Raw genomic sequence first — 16,722 nt, 5'->3', positions numbered from 1 at the left:
CACACAACTCTGTGCTGTGTGTGTGAGGGCATGGTATAGCTAATTGCTATGTGATCGATGCACAGGTGGCTTACATCCAGAACCACTATCTAGATTGTTTATGTTACAGCCATGTTGCTAGCTCATTAGTATGTATTTGTCTTTCTGGACAGCAGTGTCTATTGTGTATAGCAGTGTTAAAACTTAGTGTTCTTTACTGGACTCTAGAGTTTTCGTGAATATTTAATAAGGTGGACTGAGGAACTATTTTATCTTTGGCTAAAGGGTATAATAATAAATGTGTTTCTCTATTGTAAAAGTTTATCCTCTTAAGCTTGAGACATTTGCTCTTTGCCATAGAATTTAATGTTTCAGGTTTACTTTGGTTATTTTGATTTAATGTTTGTATTTCCTACATTTCTATTGTATAATCTTACGTTTGCTTATAATCTTTTTCTTTTCTGTTCTTTTATAGACTTACGCATCAACCCTTTTTTGTTTTAAATCTTTTGTGCTTGTGAATAAAATACTTGTATAAAGAACCAATCTTGTCGGGTCACATGCATATATTGCGATACACCGAGCATGCTAAGTGAGAACACTGGTCTTTGACAATTACCACAAAGCTGTCCGGTGCCTTTAAGACAACCATATCTTGTAGATTACTTTGTAGACCCAAATACTTTCAGTACTTAAAGGTCATGATGTAAAAACTGTTTATTATTATTTATGCAGGACGTTAATAACTGGTGGATTGTGAAAGATCCAAAGAGCTCTTACATAGGAGTGACAGACACACCTAAACAAATCAAACATGGAGACATCATTCAGCTTGTTCATGGCAGGACTACTCGGTTGCTTAACAGGTTTGTCATGTTTTTTATTTTTTTTTAAATATGTGTGGTGCGTTCAAGTTAAATGAGTCGTTTGTCAGAAACATCAGTATGGAGAAACAAGCCAAAACAGGCCAACAGGGGTATTTCAAAAAAAATATGTACTTCTTTAGTTTAAATGCCCAAATATATCTTATTTGTATTGGCAATTTCTTTCCTGATAAATAACACCAAAAAGGGTTGGAATTAGCATTGAAATAAAATAAACAACTTGACTTTGAATCCCTTTTTTTCCCAGTTTTATTTCTTCCAATTGATGTTTCCACTTCCACAACTTTTAAGCTAAGGTGGTATCTACCTCGGGTTTAAATAGTATTAAAGCATAGACTTTGATCTTTTCAAATGTATAAACAAGTTTAAAGTGACCTTGGTTGATACATGTAAAATGACTAATTTTGCTTGATCACATCACATATAACCACTGTCTCATTACAAAGATTATGAAATATTTGCACAATATTTGTGTCTTTAATCAGGATGTTAAAATTTTAGTAGTAACTGACATTTTGCAGGCATGCAAAACTGAAGAAACTGAAGAAAACTATACAAAATCATTGAAATTTTGTATTTTCCCCTTTTTTTTTGAGGAAGTTAGAGTTGCATGCCTGATTTTGAAAAGCTGCTACTTAAATGTCTGTATTTATCAATCTCAATACAGTTTTGTTGTGTCAATATTCAGGGTAAATTTTAGAGGTGTAAATATTGACAATGTACTAAATATTTACAATGTACTAAATATTGACATTGTACTAAATATTGACATTGTACTAAATAATGGCATTGTACTAAATATTGACATTGTTCTTGTACCTGCAGTCATGATGTGGCTGCCCCAGTGTCTCCCTACTTCATGGAAGTATCAGGATACATTAATTACAACATCTCAATTCCTGAACAAAGCCTCTGGAAAGTGGTAAGTCACTCATAATGTAGATTTATGGACAAGTCTCTAATGGTCTGTGAGATAGCAGAGTCTTGGTGTGTTTCAGCGATCGCATACTGCTGTGGCAAGATAACTGCTCTCGTGCGAACCTGCTACCTGCTGACTACACAGTGCGAGAGCAGTCATCTTGTGGGGGCCAGCAGTCACTAATGGTCTGTGAGATAGCTGAGTCTCGGTGTATTTCCACGATCGCATACTGCTCTCTAGAGATAACTGCTCTCGTGCAAACCTGCTGGCTGCTGACTACACAGTGCGAGAGCAGTCATCTTGTGGGGGCCAGCAGTCACTAATAGTCTGTGAGATAGCTGAGTCTTGGTGTATTTCCGCGATGGGAAGACTTTTGGTTCACTTTTGCCAATCATTGCCATCTTTAGATGAATTGTTTGTGATATTAAGTTCTTTCCCGCTATATGATTAATGTTGCCTTTAATTTTTTGCCTTTGTTCAATTGCTGCTTTATTATTTTGTTACTTGGATTTCATTTTCTTCTCTCTACACCCATACCCATGTCCTTCTCTCCAATCCCCCTGGCTCCTTACTCCTCCTTGTTATTTGGATTTCATTTTCTTCTATCTACACCCATACCCATGTCCTTCTCTCCAATCCCTGGCTCCTTACTCCTCCTTGTTACTTGGATTTCATTTTCTTCTCTCTACACCCATACCCATGTCCTTCTCTCCAACCCCTGGCTCCTTACTCCTCCTTGTTACATGGACTTCATTTTCTTCTCTCTACACCCATACCCATGTCCTTCTCTCCAACCCCTGGCTCCTTACTCCTCCTTGTTACTTGGATTTCACTTTCTTCTCTCTACTCCCATACCCATGTCCTTCTCTCCAACCCCTGGCTCCTTACTCCTCCTTGTTACTTGAACTTCATCTTCTTCTCTCTACACCCATACCCATGTCCTTCTCTCCAATCCCTGGCTCCTTTATACTCCTCCTTGTTACTTGGACTTCATTTTCTTCTCTCTACACCCATACCCATGTCCTTCTCTCCAACCCCTGGCTCCTTACTCCTCCTTGTTACTTGGATTTCACTTTCTTCTCTCTACACCCATACCCATGTCCTTCTCGCCAACCCCTGGCTCCTTACTCCTCCTTGTTACATGGACTTCATTTTCTTCTCTCTACACCCATACCCATGTCCTTCTCTCCAACCCCTGGCTCCTTACTCCTCCTTGTTACATGGACTCCATTTTCTTCTCTCTACACCCATACCCATGTCCTTCTCTCCAACCCCTGGCTGCTTACTCCTGCTTTTTAAAGACATTTATTAATTTCAGTCTCTTGGTTTATAAAAACTAGTCATTCTGTGACCTATCCTATTGTAGTATACACATATTGACTGGCAATGAGGTAACTAGTGTATGTATATTCCCCCGAGGAACTTTGAGTGACCTGAAGAGGGACATATTTCCTGCTTTTTTTCTGGATCCTTTCCTTATCCGTTTCCCCTCTTACTTTCTATAAATGGTTATGTAATGGTGTATACTTGTTTATGCCTCTGAAGAAGGTCCGGTTTAGAACGAAAGCTAAGGCCATCTTCCCTACTCATGATTATATTCTACAGAAAAGATATTCATTTCTAATCAATCAATTATGCATTTACTTTTTGTCTACCTAGTGCCTTCAGGGCCCGAATTTGTTAATGGTAGTGGACACTAGTGGTAATTACTCAAAATATATATTAGCATTAAACCTTAGTTTTGTGAGAAACGACTCCCTCTGAAGTGACGTACTGTTCAAGAAAGAAGTAATTTTCAACGAGTTTGATCTCGAGACCTCAGATTTAGAAATTTAGGTCTCGAAATCAAGCATCTGAAAGCACACAACCTCATGTTACAAGGGTGTTTTTTTCTTTCATATTATCTCGCAAATTTTCACAGGTTCGTTATTTTATGCATATGTTGAGATACAGCAAGTGAGAAGACTGGTCTTTTATAACTACCAATAGTGTCCAGTGTCTTTCAAGCAGAAATTACTGCTTGAGTGCACATCAGCCGTAATTACGGCTGGTAACTTGATTCTGTTAAGCAATACTATTCTGCAGATGCTGATGATGCATCAGTGATACAGAATATTCATTTTGGTTTTAACCATATGCGCAGATGTATACTAATCTGTTTGCATTGTAATGTACATCTGTACATGGTTTTTTTTTGTATGAAACATGCACATAATAAATGAATAAATTCTAATTATTATTTTCATAGAGAGTTTTTTGTGCTTACAGGCTTTATGAAATTGTTCCTTCAGGTTATTACTAATATAGACACTGAAGGAGATACTTGGAAAGCTGTATCGTCTCATGTAAGATTGATTCATGTGAATACATCTCAAGCCATTAGAATGACAAACAAGCTTCTTGATGAATGGGGATTCTACCAACATGAGGTAGCTACAGATCGGATCCTACAGCAAGATGATACTGTCTGGAATGTAGAAGAGCATCAATATGCAAAAGGTGAGGTCACAATTATGAAAGGATGACAAGTTTCATGTCTGAATTGAAGTCTATCTATCTATCTATCTATATATCTAGCATATGTCGCTCCACTGCAGAAGGAGGGCCTCTTCAACCTCTTTAAACCTTGATCTTTCTTGTGCTTGTCGCATCAATGTGACGCTTCCAAAGTTCTCCGATGTCGTCCTTCCGTCCGACACCTACTTGGTCTGCCTCTTCGTCTCGTTTGTGTTATTGGGGTCCAGAATTGAAGGCACTGGCCACTATTGGTAATTACTCAAAATAAGCTTGAGCATAATAACTTACTTGGTAACGAGCAATGGAGAGCTGTTGATAATGTAAAACATTGTGAGAAATGGCTTCCTCTGAAGTAAAATGGTTCTTGAGAAAAAGGTTATTTCTCACTCGAAGTCTTGAATTATTTGAGTGAGAAATTATCTCTTTCTGCAAAAACAATGTTACTTCAGAGGAAGCCGTTCTCACAGTAATATGTATATACTATCAACGGCTCTCTTTTGTTTGTTACCGAGACAGATTTCAGGCCAACAATTTTTTTGAGTAATTACCAATAGTATGCTGTGCTTTAACTTGTGGGTTTTAATGCTGACAATTATTTTGAGTAATAACCAATAGTGTCTAGTGCCTTTAACGTGTGGGTTTTTATGCTGACAATTATTTGGAATAACTACAAATAGTATCTAGTTCCTTTAACTTGTGTGTTTTTATGCTAATGATTATTTTGAGTAATTACCAATATTGTGTTGTGCCTTTAACTTGTGGGTTTTTATGCTAACAATTATTTTGAGTAATTACCAATACTGTCTAGTGCTTTTAACACTTGATTTCGAACTGCCTCTAGCTACCGGGCAACCTCGGTAGTCTAATTGGTAAGACACAGCTCTAGAATTACAAGGGTTGTGGGTTCGAATCCCACCCTAGTAATATGCCTGTGATATTTGTTCACAAGACTCGGGGGGGGGGGGGGGGGAGTACTGAGTATACAGTGCTAACACACACTGGTGAATGGGTAAAAACCAAAACTAATATACTTGATTTCTTCTTTTCAGCTTCAGACAATGGAGACAACTCACTTGTACAATTCCAGCCGTCCGAAACACAGAATGAAACAAGGAAACTAAACTTTTGGGGGAAATTCTGGGAGTTACAGGTAAATTTTCAACTTATAAGTTTAGTTAAGAAGAAGAAGTAGAATGGGATTCGGTTCATCAATGTTGGTTTTACTCATATACACGGATGGTTGTTAGCATTGTATGCTCAGTACTTTCCTGAGCTCTGTTAAAAAAAAAACCACAGGATTTGGTTTGTTAAAGGTAGATCCGTAGAAGGCAAGATTGACACATTTTTTTTATACATTTTTGGTTTTTGCAGGCAAGTATCTTTGATGTGATTTAAGTCATATCTGGGATATCCAAAGCTTTTGTTGTTTTTAATTTTGTTTTATTTTCCACATCATGATTGTACAGACATTTAGTTTCCATTGGCACATAAGAATGAAACAATTATTAGTTAAAATCAGTGACCAGTAAGCAAGTGTCGTAGTTTTTATTGGATTTCTAACCTTTTGTTCTCTCTTGGTGGAATGGTTCTTAACAAACTACTTAACAAGCGTTCAGAATAGTGCTCAAATTGTACAGTATAAATGTTGCTTAATGCTCTTTACTGAGTTCTAATGATCAAGCCTGTGCAAATCCCAAGGATAAGTTTTTTACTTAGAAACTTTTTGAATAGGATTTTAGAACATGACCTTCAAATGGTTGTGGAATGTGGAATAATGTATTATTTAAACCAAAAAGCAAAGCAAATCTTCAACATCAATGAAAATTGTTCTCATAAATATCTTTGTTTTCCTTGATAGATGAAGATGTTGGCCAAAAACTTTGAGATAAATCATAAACATCGCTACCAGTCATCTCCTGAAGAATGGCCGTTCACTCAGCGAGGCATTGCATTCTGGCTGAGTAAAAACTCAAATGTAAGAAAACTATGTGGGATGTTGGTATGCCCTTCACTCAGCGAGGCATTGCATTCTGGCTGAGTAAAAACTCAAATGTAAGAAAACTATGTGGGATGTTGGTTTGCCCTTCACTCAGTGAGGCATTGCATTCTGGCTGAGTAAAAACTCAAATGTAAGAAAACTATGTGGGATGTTGGTTTGCCCTTCACTCAGCGAGGCATTGCATTCTGGCTGAGTAAAAACTCAAATGTAAGACAACTATGTGGGATGTTGGTATATAAACTTTACAAACAAGCAGTTTTACTGAATCTGGACCCTATTTCATAGAGTTGCTTAAGCAGAGAATTTTGCTTAAGCAAAAAATTCATTGCTTAGTAAAATCAGATTACCGGCCAAGACTCCACTCAATTGTTATGCTAAGTATACAACAGCTAAATACTATTCATAAGCAATGTATATGGCATGAAATTTTGGCCAGAAACATGTGTAAAATAAGCGAGCTATTTTCGTGCTTAAGCAAATTTTTTGCTTAAGCAGCTCTATGAAATTGGCCCGTGTTCATTAGCTTTGATGTACTGTATATCACATGATCTCTCTAGTATTATGCACAGGTTTTTAGACGAGTGCATTACGTCATTTTAACAACATTTGAAAGAAAGCACCATGACAGTGTCAGGTCCACCTCTAGGCAGAACTGACAGATACAGAAAACCTGTTTTCCAAACCCTGTCAAAGATTTAATGATACACGTAACATGTTTGCCTTTTGTAATGATTGTCTGTTCTGTAACCAATGTTATGTATATTGATGTATTGAGACCTTTTAATCAAACATCTGGCTGGTCCAGATTTTGTATGTCTTTTGTAGAATTTTAAAATTTTGTAAACATGATATTTTAGTATTGCTATAAAATGCTACTGATGTGTTGTGTTTTAAATCAAGATATGTAATGGGGAGTGGATTCTGATAGACTTGTTTGTGAAATTTTTGAAACGCCTTTTATCTTTGTGTGTGTTTAGATGCAGATATATTTCCTTGGTAATCCAGTCACATGGTGCGTTGCTACAGTTTCCATCCCAGTCTTTATTACTATTCTCATCACCTTCATCATCAGAGACAGGAGGAAATGTCAAGATTTGACGCAAGGTGAGACCAAGCTTGACTATTTCAAATTTTATGTAACTTTATCAACTACTAGAAACCATTTTGTTAAAAAAAAAGTACTTTTTGGCTTTTATGTTGTCTTTTGAAAGTACAAATCATTCTTGAATGTTCGTAGTTTATTGTATTTTCTGTAGACTTTGTAATTGCAACTTATATTTTCGATGTAATTTTAACTTTTTATGACATTTTTTTTTCTTCTACTTCTATGTGTATATTTGATTGTATATTTAAAATTTATATTTTTGATGTCGTTTTTATTTTTTATGGCGTGTTTGTTTACTTGTAATGTGCCTTTGTAGGTTGTTTTGTATGGTTATGTTTAGATAGTGATTTTTTCTTCGCTTGTTTTGTTATCCGCAGGCTTTTTCTCTGTAGTCTTATTGATAGTGTTTTATTTCTCTCTATGTACTGTCAGCCTGGAAATTTAATAGATAAATAATAAAAACACAATAAAACGTTCAGTGCCCTAATGCACTTTTTACTGAATGTCTTTTCAGATGAATGGGAGAGACTTGTAGTAACTGCAGTTGTGTTTCTTGGTGGTTGGATCCTGAATTATCTACCCTACTTCCTAATGGATAGAACTCTTTTCTTACATCATTACTTACCTGCACTACTATGTAAAGTGATGCTTCTAGCTGCAACAACAGAATGGATCTATTTCACAATACTTCGGTAAAGTACACACGCAGTGTTTTCTACGCCTTTTGAAGGTTACATACCCCAAACTGTCCCTATTTTCTAGGGACCATGTCCCTACATGTATTTGGAGAACTCCAGTGTCAAAAACAGGAAAAAATTATCTTGTAATATAAAATGCAACTAAATGAATTTAAGCAGCTCAATGAAACTAGGCCCTGACAATATTTTCTCTGACGTTGAAATGTTTCTTTTTTATTTCCCCTCAGGTCGTCTGCTCAGCAAAGTGTTTATATCGGTTTGATTGCCATCTTCTTAACGTGGGTTCTAGCAGCATGGTTCAATCTGGTGCCTTTTACATATGGCCACATAGAGCTCACCTCACAGGAAATGATATCAGCTCAATGGATGGACACCTGGACGTTTCTTACTCACAGATGACAGCGTTAGTATAATATCATATATATCTGTATATCTATGATTTGAGGCATTGTATGGTGAGGTATCAATTAATATTTGGTTTTTCGGTAACACCATGTGTGTTTCTATTTGCCAGGTAGAGTTTGTTCCTAGAGAACTGTCTTGCGGAGAAGAGTCTTGCGGAGAAGATTATCGCATTGGGAGATTTCTCAGTCCTGAAAAGAACTGTCCTGCTGTTTTACTACTACCTGGGCGGAAGGTATAGAAAATTGGCTGGGACTACTACTTTAGCTTATACATGTCACTACTGCAGAGTGCGTTCTTAAATTGGTCTCAACGTTTCGACTAGCTTGCTCTAGTAGTTGTCAGGAGACTGTATATCCTTATATCTCTGCATATACATGTACATGTCAAAGTACCTTGTGTATTCTTTGTATGTACACAACTAGCTTCTTGTGATTGGTTTAGCCGAGTAGCGCATATTTATTGTTGCAGATGCTGTATACTCCCCAGGGAGTTGAGATGGTCAAGGAATGATTTAAGGCCCAGTGAGATGCCCTCGGGTGTGAAAAGCAGTAAACTGGTTACTATTATTCTCAGACCTTAAGCCCGGTTCATACTTCCTGCGAACGCAAAGCAAATGTTGACGTTTTTGCAGCGAATGTTTACAGGAGTTGTGCACATTTGAACTGGGTTTCACAGTGTGTTGGTTCAAAGAGCTAAAAGTTTAAATTGTACTTAATAAACATGTGTCCCGTTATCTGCAGTAAGTCATCCTGAAATGTTGGTACAAAGTGTATGTTTACTTTAAGCATGATTTACAGCCAAACTTTGTAGGTCTTTACTTTGGAAACTTTGGATAGCTGTATATATGCATGCAGCACAGTGAAGTAAATTAATGTGACTTAGTATAAGAGTTAGTGTTCTGTAATTTAATTACCATCTGTTATGATGAATCTGATACAACGATCATCTGACAATGTGATCCTTTCATTTTACACATTAAATTTAGGCTTGTCTGCTCCCTATTGAATATAAGGTCAATGAGCGATCTCTGTTCTTTACCACTGACCAAACATGCCAAACATGCTGAAGCAAATAATCACTCTTATCAAGCTAAAAAGGCAATCAAATCTCACCGATTTCGGGACAGAAATTTATTCACGTCCGTTGCCTTTGCAAGCTAAGAGAAAAAGAGGACGCCGGCGTGGTGCGCATGTCAATGGGCGTCGGGATAGGACTCTTGAGGGCGCTATTGTATGTAAAACTCTTAGCTATTTGCCTGCCGGCATAGGGAACAATGCAGTTTTGTAATATTCGCTCTACAGGTAACTATTCGGTCGTAGACCCACCCACACTTCTGTGGGGTGGGGATTTAGTACATGTACATCATTGTTCTACAGCCCTTGAAAGGGACTTAGCGATCGTATAGTTGTGTTTCCTTTCGAGCAATGCCGCTCATCCTAGTGTGATCAATTACCCTCTTGTAATCATGTCTTATGTTTTTTATTTTGTTTTGGATTTTCTTGGGAGTTCTCTGGAACCCTTTCTCTGCCCTCTTGAAGGATATGTTATAAAAGACAGCTTTATTCCTCGTGGTTCCATCTAACTTGTTGCGAATCTCCTCGCTGGCCCAGATATCCCAAAAACTGTCAAGCTCCCATCCTTTTTGTACTAATAACCTCCATGCTAAGACAAATGTGTAGCCCGCTTCATGATATTTGCCTGTCACTTGGTTAGCTGCGCCATCAAGGCGTGGCTCCGACTCTGCTTCCCAACGCCGCTTTTTCTTCTGCACTTGTTCTTCAAAAGGGATACCTGTTACATTCTGATTGCCTGGTAGATTCACTGTAGTTCCAGTAGCAGAACCAATGATCACTGATATGCTGTCCTGTCTTTGGGACAGGCTTTTGCTGGTATCTCTGATTATTTCCAAGTCCAGTTTGTGATAGTCCTCCAGCTGCCCTAACAATACAAACAAGCAGGTTGTGCAGAATGGTGCTTTTTGCCCATTTGTTTTAAAAGGCAATTTCACCATCAACATATTGATACAATAACTTTTGCACATCATCTTTACAATCTGATTGCCTTGTAGTTTCACTGTAGTTCCAGTAGCAGAACCAATGATCACGGATATGCTGTCCTGTCTTTGGAACAGGCTTTGCGGTATCTCTGATTATTTTCAAGTCAGGTTGTGACAGGTCTTTGTATCTCTGATTATCCTGGAAGGGGATTTCTTTTTGGGGCAACGCCTCTCCTCCTCTTATGATCGATTACCTTTTTGTAATCATGTTTCATGTTGTTCATTTTGTTTTGGATTTCCTTTGGAGTTCTCTGGAACCCTTTCTCTGCCCTCTTGAAGGATATGTTATAAAAGACAGCTTTATTCCTTGTGGTTCCATCTAACTTGTTGCGAATCTCCTCGCTGGCCCAGATATCCCAAAAACTGTCAAGCTCCCATCCTTTTTGTACTAACAACCTCCATGCTAAGACAAATGTGTAGCCCGCTTCATGATATTTGCCTGTCACTGGGTTAGCTGCGCCATCAAGGCGTGGCTCCGACTCTTCTTCCCAACGCCGCTTTTTCTTCTGCACTTGTTCTTCAAAAGGGATACCTGTTACATTCTGATTGCCTGGTAGTTTCACTGTAGTTCCAGTAGCAGAACCAATGATCCGGATATGCTGTCCTGTCTTTGGAACAGGCCTTTGCGGATATCTCTGATTAATTTTGAGTCAGGTTGTGATCTGGCTGCCCTAACAATACAAACAAACAGGTTGTGCAGAATGTAGCCCTAATTAGGACTCTTCCTCTGTGCTGAATGCCTGGTAGATTCACTGTAGTTCCAGTAGCAGAACCAATGATCACGGATATGCTGTCTTGTCTTTGGGACAGACCTTTGCGGATGTCTCTGATTATTTCCAAGTTGGGTTGTGACAGTTCCTTTTTACTCTGATTATTTCAATGTCAGGTTGTGATCCAGGTGGGAATTGGTTCCTTTTTGTACTAATAACCTCCATGCTAAGATAGATGTCTTTTGCAATTTGTTGGTCACGTTTGGAAGCTCGGATGACTTTCGTGCCAATGAGTACAGGCACTCGCTTTCGATAGGAGTCAGCAGGCACTACAAAGACGGGTACTTTGTCATAGGTGAACCTAGGATTGTTAGATGACTGGAACAATACCCAAGTAAGGCACTTTCTGACCACCGGCACCCTCTATGTGGATATCTGAAGGAGATAGATCTGTGTGACGCAGGTCAGGATACTCCACAAGTCTTCAATGATAGATGAAACTTGAGATCCAGAGTCAATCAGTGCCTGGTAGTCTTGTCCGTTAATGGTAACCATGTGCTGGTTGTTTGGGAAAATCAACTGTTGATAATCTGGTTTCTTATCAGTCTGTGTCGACCATGATTGTTGGTTGAGCACTTGAGAAAGAGAACTGTCGACTGGTGGGCATTGCGATTCAGGGCCTTCAATGACTTGCCCTGATACAGGGGGCCCTGGAAGTTTGACGGGATATTCCGACACCCTCTAGCGACATGAGTCTCCTGACCACAGTTGTAACTGGCAAACACTCTGCGGCTCGAATATAAAGAAGGTCTCTGGTATTGATAATGTTATGCATATCTCATCTGCTCTACAGCTGATGCCAACAATTGAACTTGCAGTCTGAGGTCTTCAAGAGCATCATCTCGTGGTGGCTGTTTTGATCTGGCGGGTGAAGGAGAACTTACTTCCAGCTCTTGTGGCGTAGATCTCAGTTTCCTCTGAAAAAGAGGAGAATAAGAAAAAGTGTACTGCGGTTGAGACTGAGCTGTGGTTGCTTCGGAACTTTCAAGCTCCCAATCCTTTTTGTACTCATAATCTCCATGCTATGATGAATACGTACATGTATATAATACCTGTTACATTCTGTGTCACATGCACGGTACAAATTGGAGACGGCGGAGACCTTTGGATGAGCTTTTCCCATTTATTTACACTCGGTGTATAACATTACACAGGTGAAACTATAAATAACATATACATAAATAGCTTATTAAATGACACGAAAAATGCACATTATTAAACAATTAAGGGCAGGGGACAAAGGTGAACCGTATCAGTCTAACAAAAACAACTTTAAATGCAGAACGAGATACAGCAATAAAACAAGCAATGGCCGAGGGCTAATATTAAATCGAAACTTGAATATAAGACACTACAAAGACAAATCTGGCGTAAATTACAAACGGTGAAATAACTAATACATTAATAAACTTACATCATTGCCGGGAGAGACTCAGAAACTAGGTCCGTGCACATGGTAAAATGGTATTCTGGGGCGTTCACTGGTATTCTGGTATAAACATTACATTAACCAACAATAAATATACAGGAAAACAACGGGGGACTTATAAGAAATAATTCCAAGCAATATAATAAATACAGGCTGAAGCAGCAAGAAAATGAATAACACGTCAAATTAACTCCAGAGACTATAAGCCGTAAAAAAGGGGGACCGATGAGTTGGCTAAAACGCCGATAAATAACTATTAGGAAAATGAGAAAACGGCAACTTGCTGAATATGCCGAACAGGAAAATGCTTACATAAGGGAAGTTTTTACTGTGAAGGTTAAAATAAAGATATTTATGCATAAGGGAAATAAATGCTAGAAATAACAGTTGTAAACAGAATAAGGTTACTTACGGGAGATGGCTACGGAAAATTACATGACTGAGAAGAACTAAAAATATACTCGAACAGAACACAACGGAATCAGGAACAGAAATGACTTGGAAATACAGGCACCCAGGTATATGTATACAAAATAGGGGCTTGCCACACCTTAAACGAAATTCCTTAGATGCCCGCAGGCGATTGGCTGTGGCCACTGAACTTTGACGATTGGCTGTGGCCACTGAACTTTGACTTTATGCAAACAAGGATAAACTGATAAACGTAAGAGAAACGTACAAATTACAAACAACAATATAAACACATCACCGGTGGGAGATGACATTCTGATTGCCTGGTAATTTCACAGTAATTCCAGTAGCATAAGTCTTCATACCTTTTCTTTGAAGGTCATTTTATGACGACAGTCCCGTGCTGGTTAGCCAGGTATTTCATTGCATCAGATGACATGCCTCATATATAGATTGCACACCATCTTGTGTGAAGAGGTCCTTCTCTGGGTACATCTTGTTCCTGACTCTAGTAACAATCAGCTTTATACCTTTTCTTTGGATGTCATTTCATGACCACAGTCCCCCATTGCGTTGTACTGGTTAGCCAGGTACTTGACTGCATCAGATAACATTCCTCCAAAATAGATTGCACACCATCTTGTATTGTTTGAGGTCATGATACTGTATTTCCTTTTTTTTTTAAAGGTCACTCAAAGGTCGAACAATTCAAGCTATCAGGAGCTTATGTTGAATATTGCACATTATCCCGGACAAACAATGAAAGACTCACATGACACAAAGTATTTGCTGTTCGCTGTCTAGCACGGACAGGGTCAACATTTATTTTTTTAAATTTTACTCTTTTGTTCAACAGAAACATTTGAACAATGAAATGAGTCAGCCAACTTAAAAGGGTTTAAACAAGAGTGGACAAAATGCCACTACACACAATTCATTTCCTCCAGTGCCAATACTTGAGGAACTGCCTGATGTCTACTACAAATCCAAGAATTATTAAATTTAAATAAATTCGCCGCGGACTTACAAAACATCCCAATAAACGCCTTTGGAAGTGTCTACTCCAAAGCACTGACTCCATCTTTTGTATATGGGCATATCTTCTACTCTTAAATTGGTTGTATTAAAGACACTTGAATGGGTGATAACATGAACATTTGATGTTATTTCTTCTCTACAAAACTTGTGAGCTATCTTATTAATATTTCTTGTGGCTGCTAGCCCTGCCCCCTTTCTTAATTTCATCTGCATATGCTAATCTGATCATAATATCTGACCAGATTATTCTAGTGTGAGGCAAAAGCTGGCGGATACACTTGTTGTTTTCTTTCACCCGTTTACCTATCTCCCATGTGGAACTCTTGAGGATGTCATTGGTCCCTAAGTGGAGAACAAGTGTCGTCGGAACCTGGTTTTTGTTCATCAGCCTGAGTAGATGACCAATCAGGCCAGCACATCTTGCCCCTGACAGACCGGACCAGATAGTACGTCCTCCCCCGGGTAGCTGGTCTCCATTCTTTCCCGCATTGGCTACGATCCCATCTCCCATTATCCACGTAGTCATTGAGTCTGAAAAATTAAGAGAAAGAAACACAACAGCAACGAGCACATACTTTTTGATGCTGTATTTAGTATACATGTTGGTTTGTTGGTTTGTTTGTTTGTTTGTTTGTTTGTTTATTTTTGCACAAAATTAGCTAGTAAATCCAATATTTGATGAAAGTGTCATCCTTTTTGTACAACCTCCATGCTAAGATGAATGTGTATAATACTTGTTACATTCTGATTGCCTGGTAGTTTCAAGGTAATTCCAGTAGCATAAGTCTTGGTCGTTTCATGACCCCAGTCCCCCATTGCGTTGTGCTAGTTAGCCAGGTATTTGATTGCATCAGATGACATTCCTCCAAAATAGATTGCACACCTGCTTGTGTGGAAGAGGTCCTTCTCTGGGTACATCTTGTTCATAGCTCTAGTAGCAATCAGCTTCTTACCTTTTCTTTGAATGTCATTACATGACGACAGTCCCCCATGGCATTGTGCTGGTTAGCCAGGTATTTGATTGCATCGGATGACATTCCTCCAAAATAGATTGAACACCATCTTGTGTGCAAGAGGTCCTTCTCTGGGTACTTCTTGTCCCTGGCTCGAGTAGCAAACTATTGTGCTGACCTCCAACAACTTCGTACTTGTAGCCATTATCCTTTAAAAACAAAATACATGCTTACTTTGCATGCTGTCATGAACCTGCACTAAATTTGTATATAAATGTATTGTTTGAGGCCATTATACTGTATTTCCTTTTTGAAAAAGGTCAGTAAAAGGTCAAACAAATCAAGTTATCGGTAGATTTTATGTTGAATATTGCACATTATTATTAAGTTAGTCCTTACACACTGAAATGACAGAAGGAACATAAACAGATTTATTAATTGAAAATTGTTGTTATTAGAAACAGATGAACAAGTTTTTTTAATTTAGGACATAAATACATCAAGACTAATGGATGCCAGGACAAATGGCAACTATTAAAAAAAAATTGTTAAGTTTCACCCTGAAACTATTGATTAGTAGAGTAGCTATTGGCTTAGAGTCTCACTAGGCATTGCACACCTTGAGCCTAAATTTATTCTGGAAGGGGACTTCTTTTTCAAGCAATGCCGCTCCGATCCTCCTGTTGTGATCAGTGACCTTCTTGCAATCATGTTTCATTTTGTTTTGGATTTCCTATGGAGTCCCTTACTCTGCCATCTTGGAGGATATGTTGTTAAAGACAGCTTTATTTTTTGTGGTTCCATCTAACTTGTTGCGCTGGCCCAGATAACCAAACAACTTTCCTCATTTTTTTGGTCCTAATAACCTCCATGCTAAGATGAATGTGTTTAATACCTGTTACATTCTGATTGCCTGGTAGATTCACTGTAGTTCCAGTAGCAAAGTAGTAAAAAACTGTCGAGCTTCCCTACCTTTTGTACTAATAGCCTCCATGCTAAGATGAACGTGTATGAACTCAGTTACAATCTGATTGCCTGGTAGATTCACTGTAGTTCCAGTAGCAGAACCAATGATCACGGATGTGCTGACCTGTCTTTGGAACAGGCCTTTGCGGTATCTCTGATTAATTCCGAGTCAGGTTGTGATCCAGCTGCCCTAACAATTCAAACAAACAGGTTGTGCAGAATGTAGCCCTTTATTGGACTTTTTCTCTGTGATGATTGCCTGGTAGATTCACTGTAGTTCCAGTAGCAGAACCAATGATCACAGACATGCTGTCTTGTCCTCAAGTTCCCCATTCTTTTTGTCCTAATAACCTCCATGCTAAGATGAATGTGTATAATACCTGTTACATTCTGATTGCCTGGTAGATTCACTGTAGTTCCAGTAGCAGAACCAATGATCACAGATATGCTGTCGTGTCCTCAAGCTCCCCATTCTTTTTGTCCTAATAACCTCCATGCTAAGATGAATGTGTATAATACCTGTTACATTCTGATTGCCTGGTAGATTCACTGTAGTTCCAGTAGCAGAAACAATGATCACGGATATGCTGTCT

The 16,722-nt window shown here is 38.5% G+C and overlaps 1 protein-coding gene across 3 annotated transcripts in view; it reads left to right on the top strand.

Annotated features, from left to right (window-relative positions):
• LOC139954292 (protein O-mannosyl-transferase 1-like) overlaps nt 1-9,161 on the top strand; it is a 95,784-nt gene extending 86,623 nt beyond the window's left edge. For 2 of the 3 annotated variants that reach the window (XM_071954029.1, XM_071954028.1), the window contains exons 12-20: nt 715-845; nt 1,689-1,785; nt 4,074-4,281; nt 5,349-5,449; nt 6,158-6,274; nt 7,276-7,402; nt 7,918-8,095; nt 8,329-8,504; nt 8,616-9,161. In XM_071954029.1, coding sequence (XP_071810130.1) covers nt 715-845; nt 1,689-1,785; nt 4,074-4,281; nt 5,349-5,449; nt 6,158-6,274; nt 7,276-7,402; nt 7,918-8,095; nt 8,329-8,500 — 1,131 coding nt within the window. In that variant the 3' untranslated portion in view covers nt 8,501-8,504; nt 8,616-9,161. Of the gene's footprint in view, nt 1-714; nt 846-1,688; nt 1,786-4,073; nt 4,282-5,348; nt 5,450-6,157; nt 6,275-7,275; nt 7,403-7,917; nt 8,096-8,328; nt 8,505-8,615 lie in introns of those variants that run through there. The other variant, XM_071954030.1, reaches the window with a different exon arrangement.
• The last annotated feature ends 7,561 nt before the right edge of the window (nt 9,162-16,722 follow it).

This window comes from Asterias amurensis, chromosome 2, assembly GCF_032118995.1.
Source record: "Asterias amurensis chromosome 2, ASM3211899v1".
Lineage (NCBI taxonomy): Eukaryota > Metazoa > Echinodermata > Asteroidea > Forcipulatida > Asteriidae > Asterias > Asterias amurensis.
This window is presented reverse-complemented; position numbering and strand designations above follow the sequence as displayed.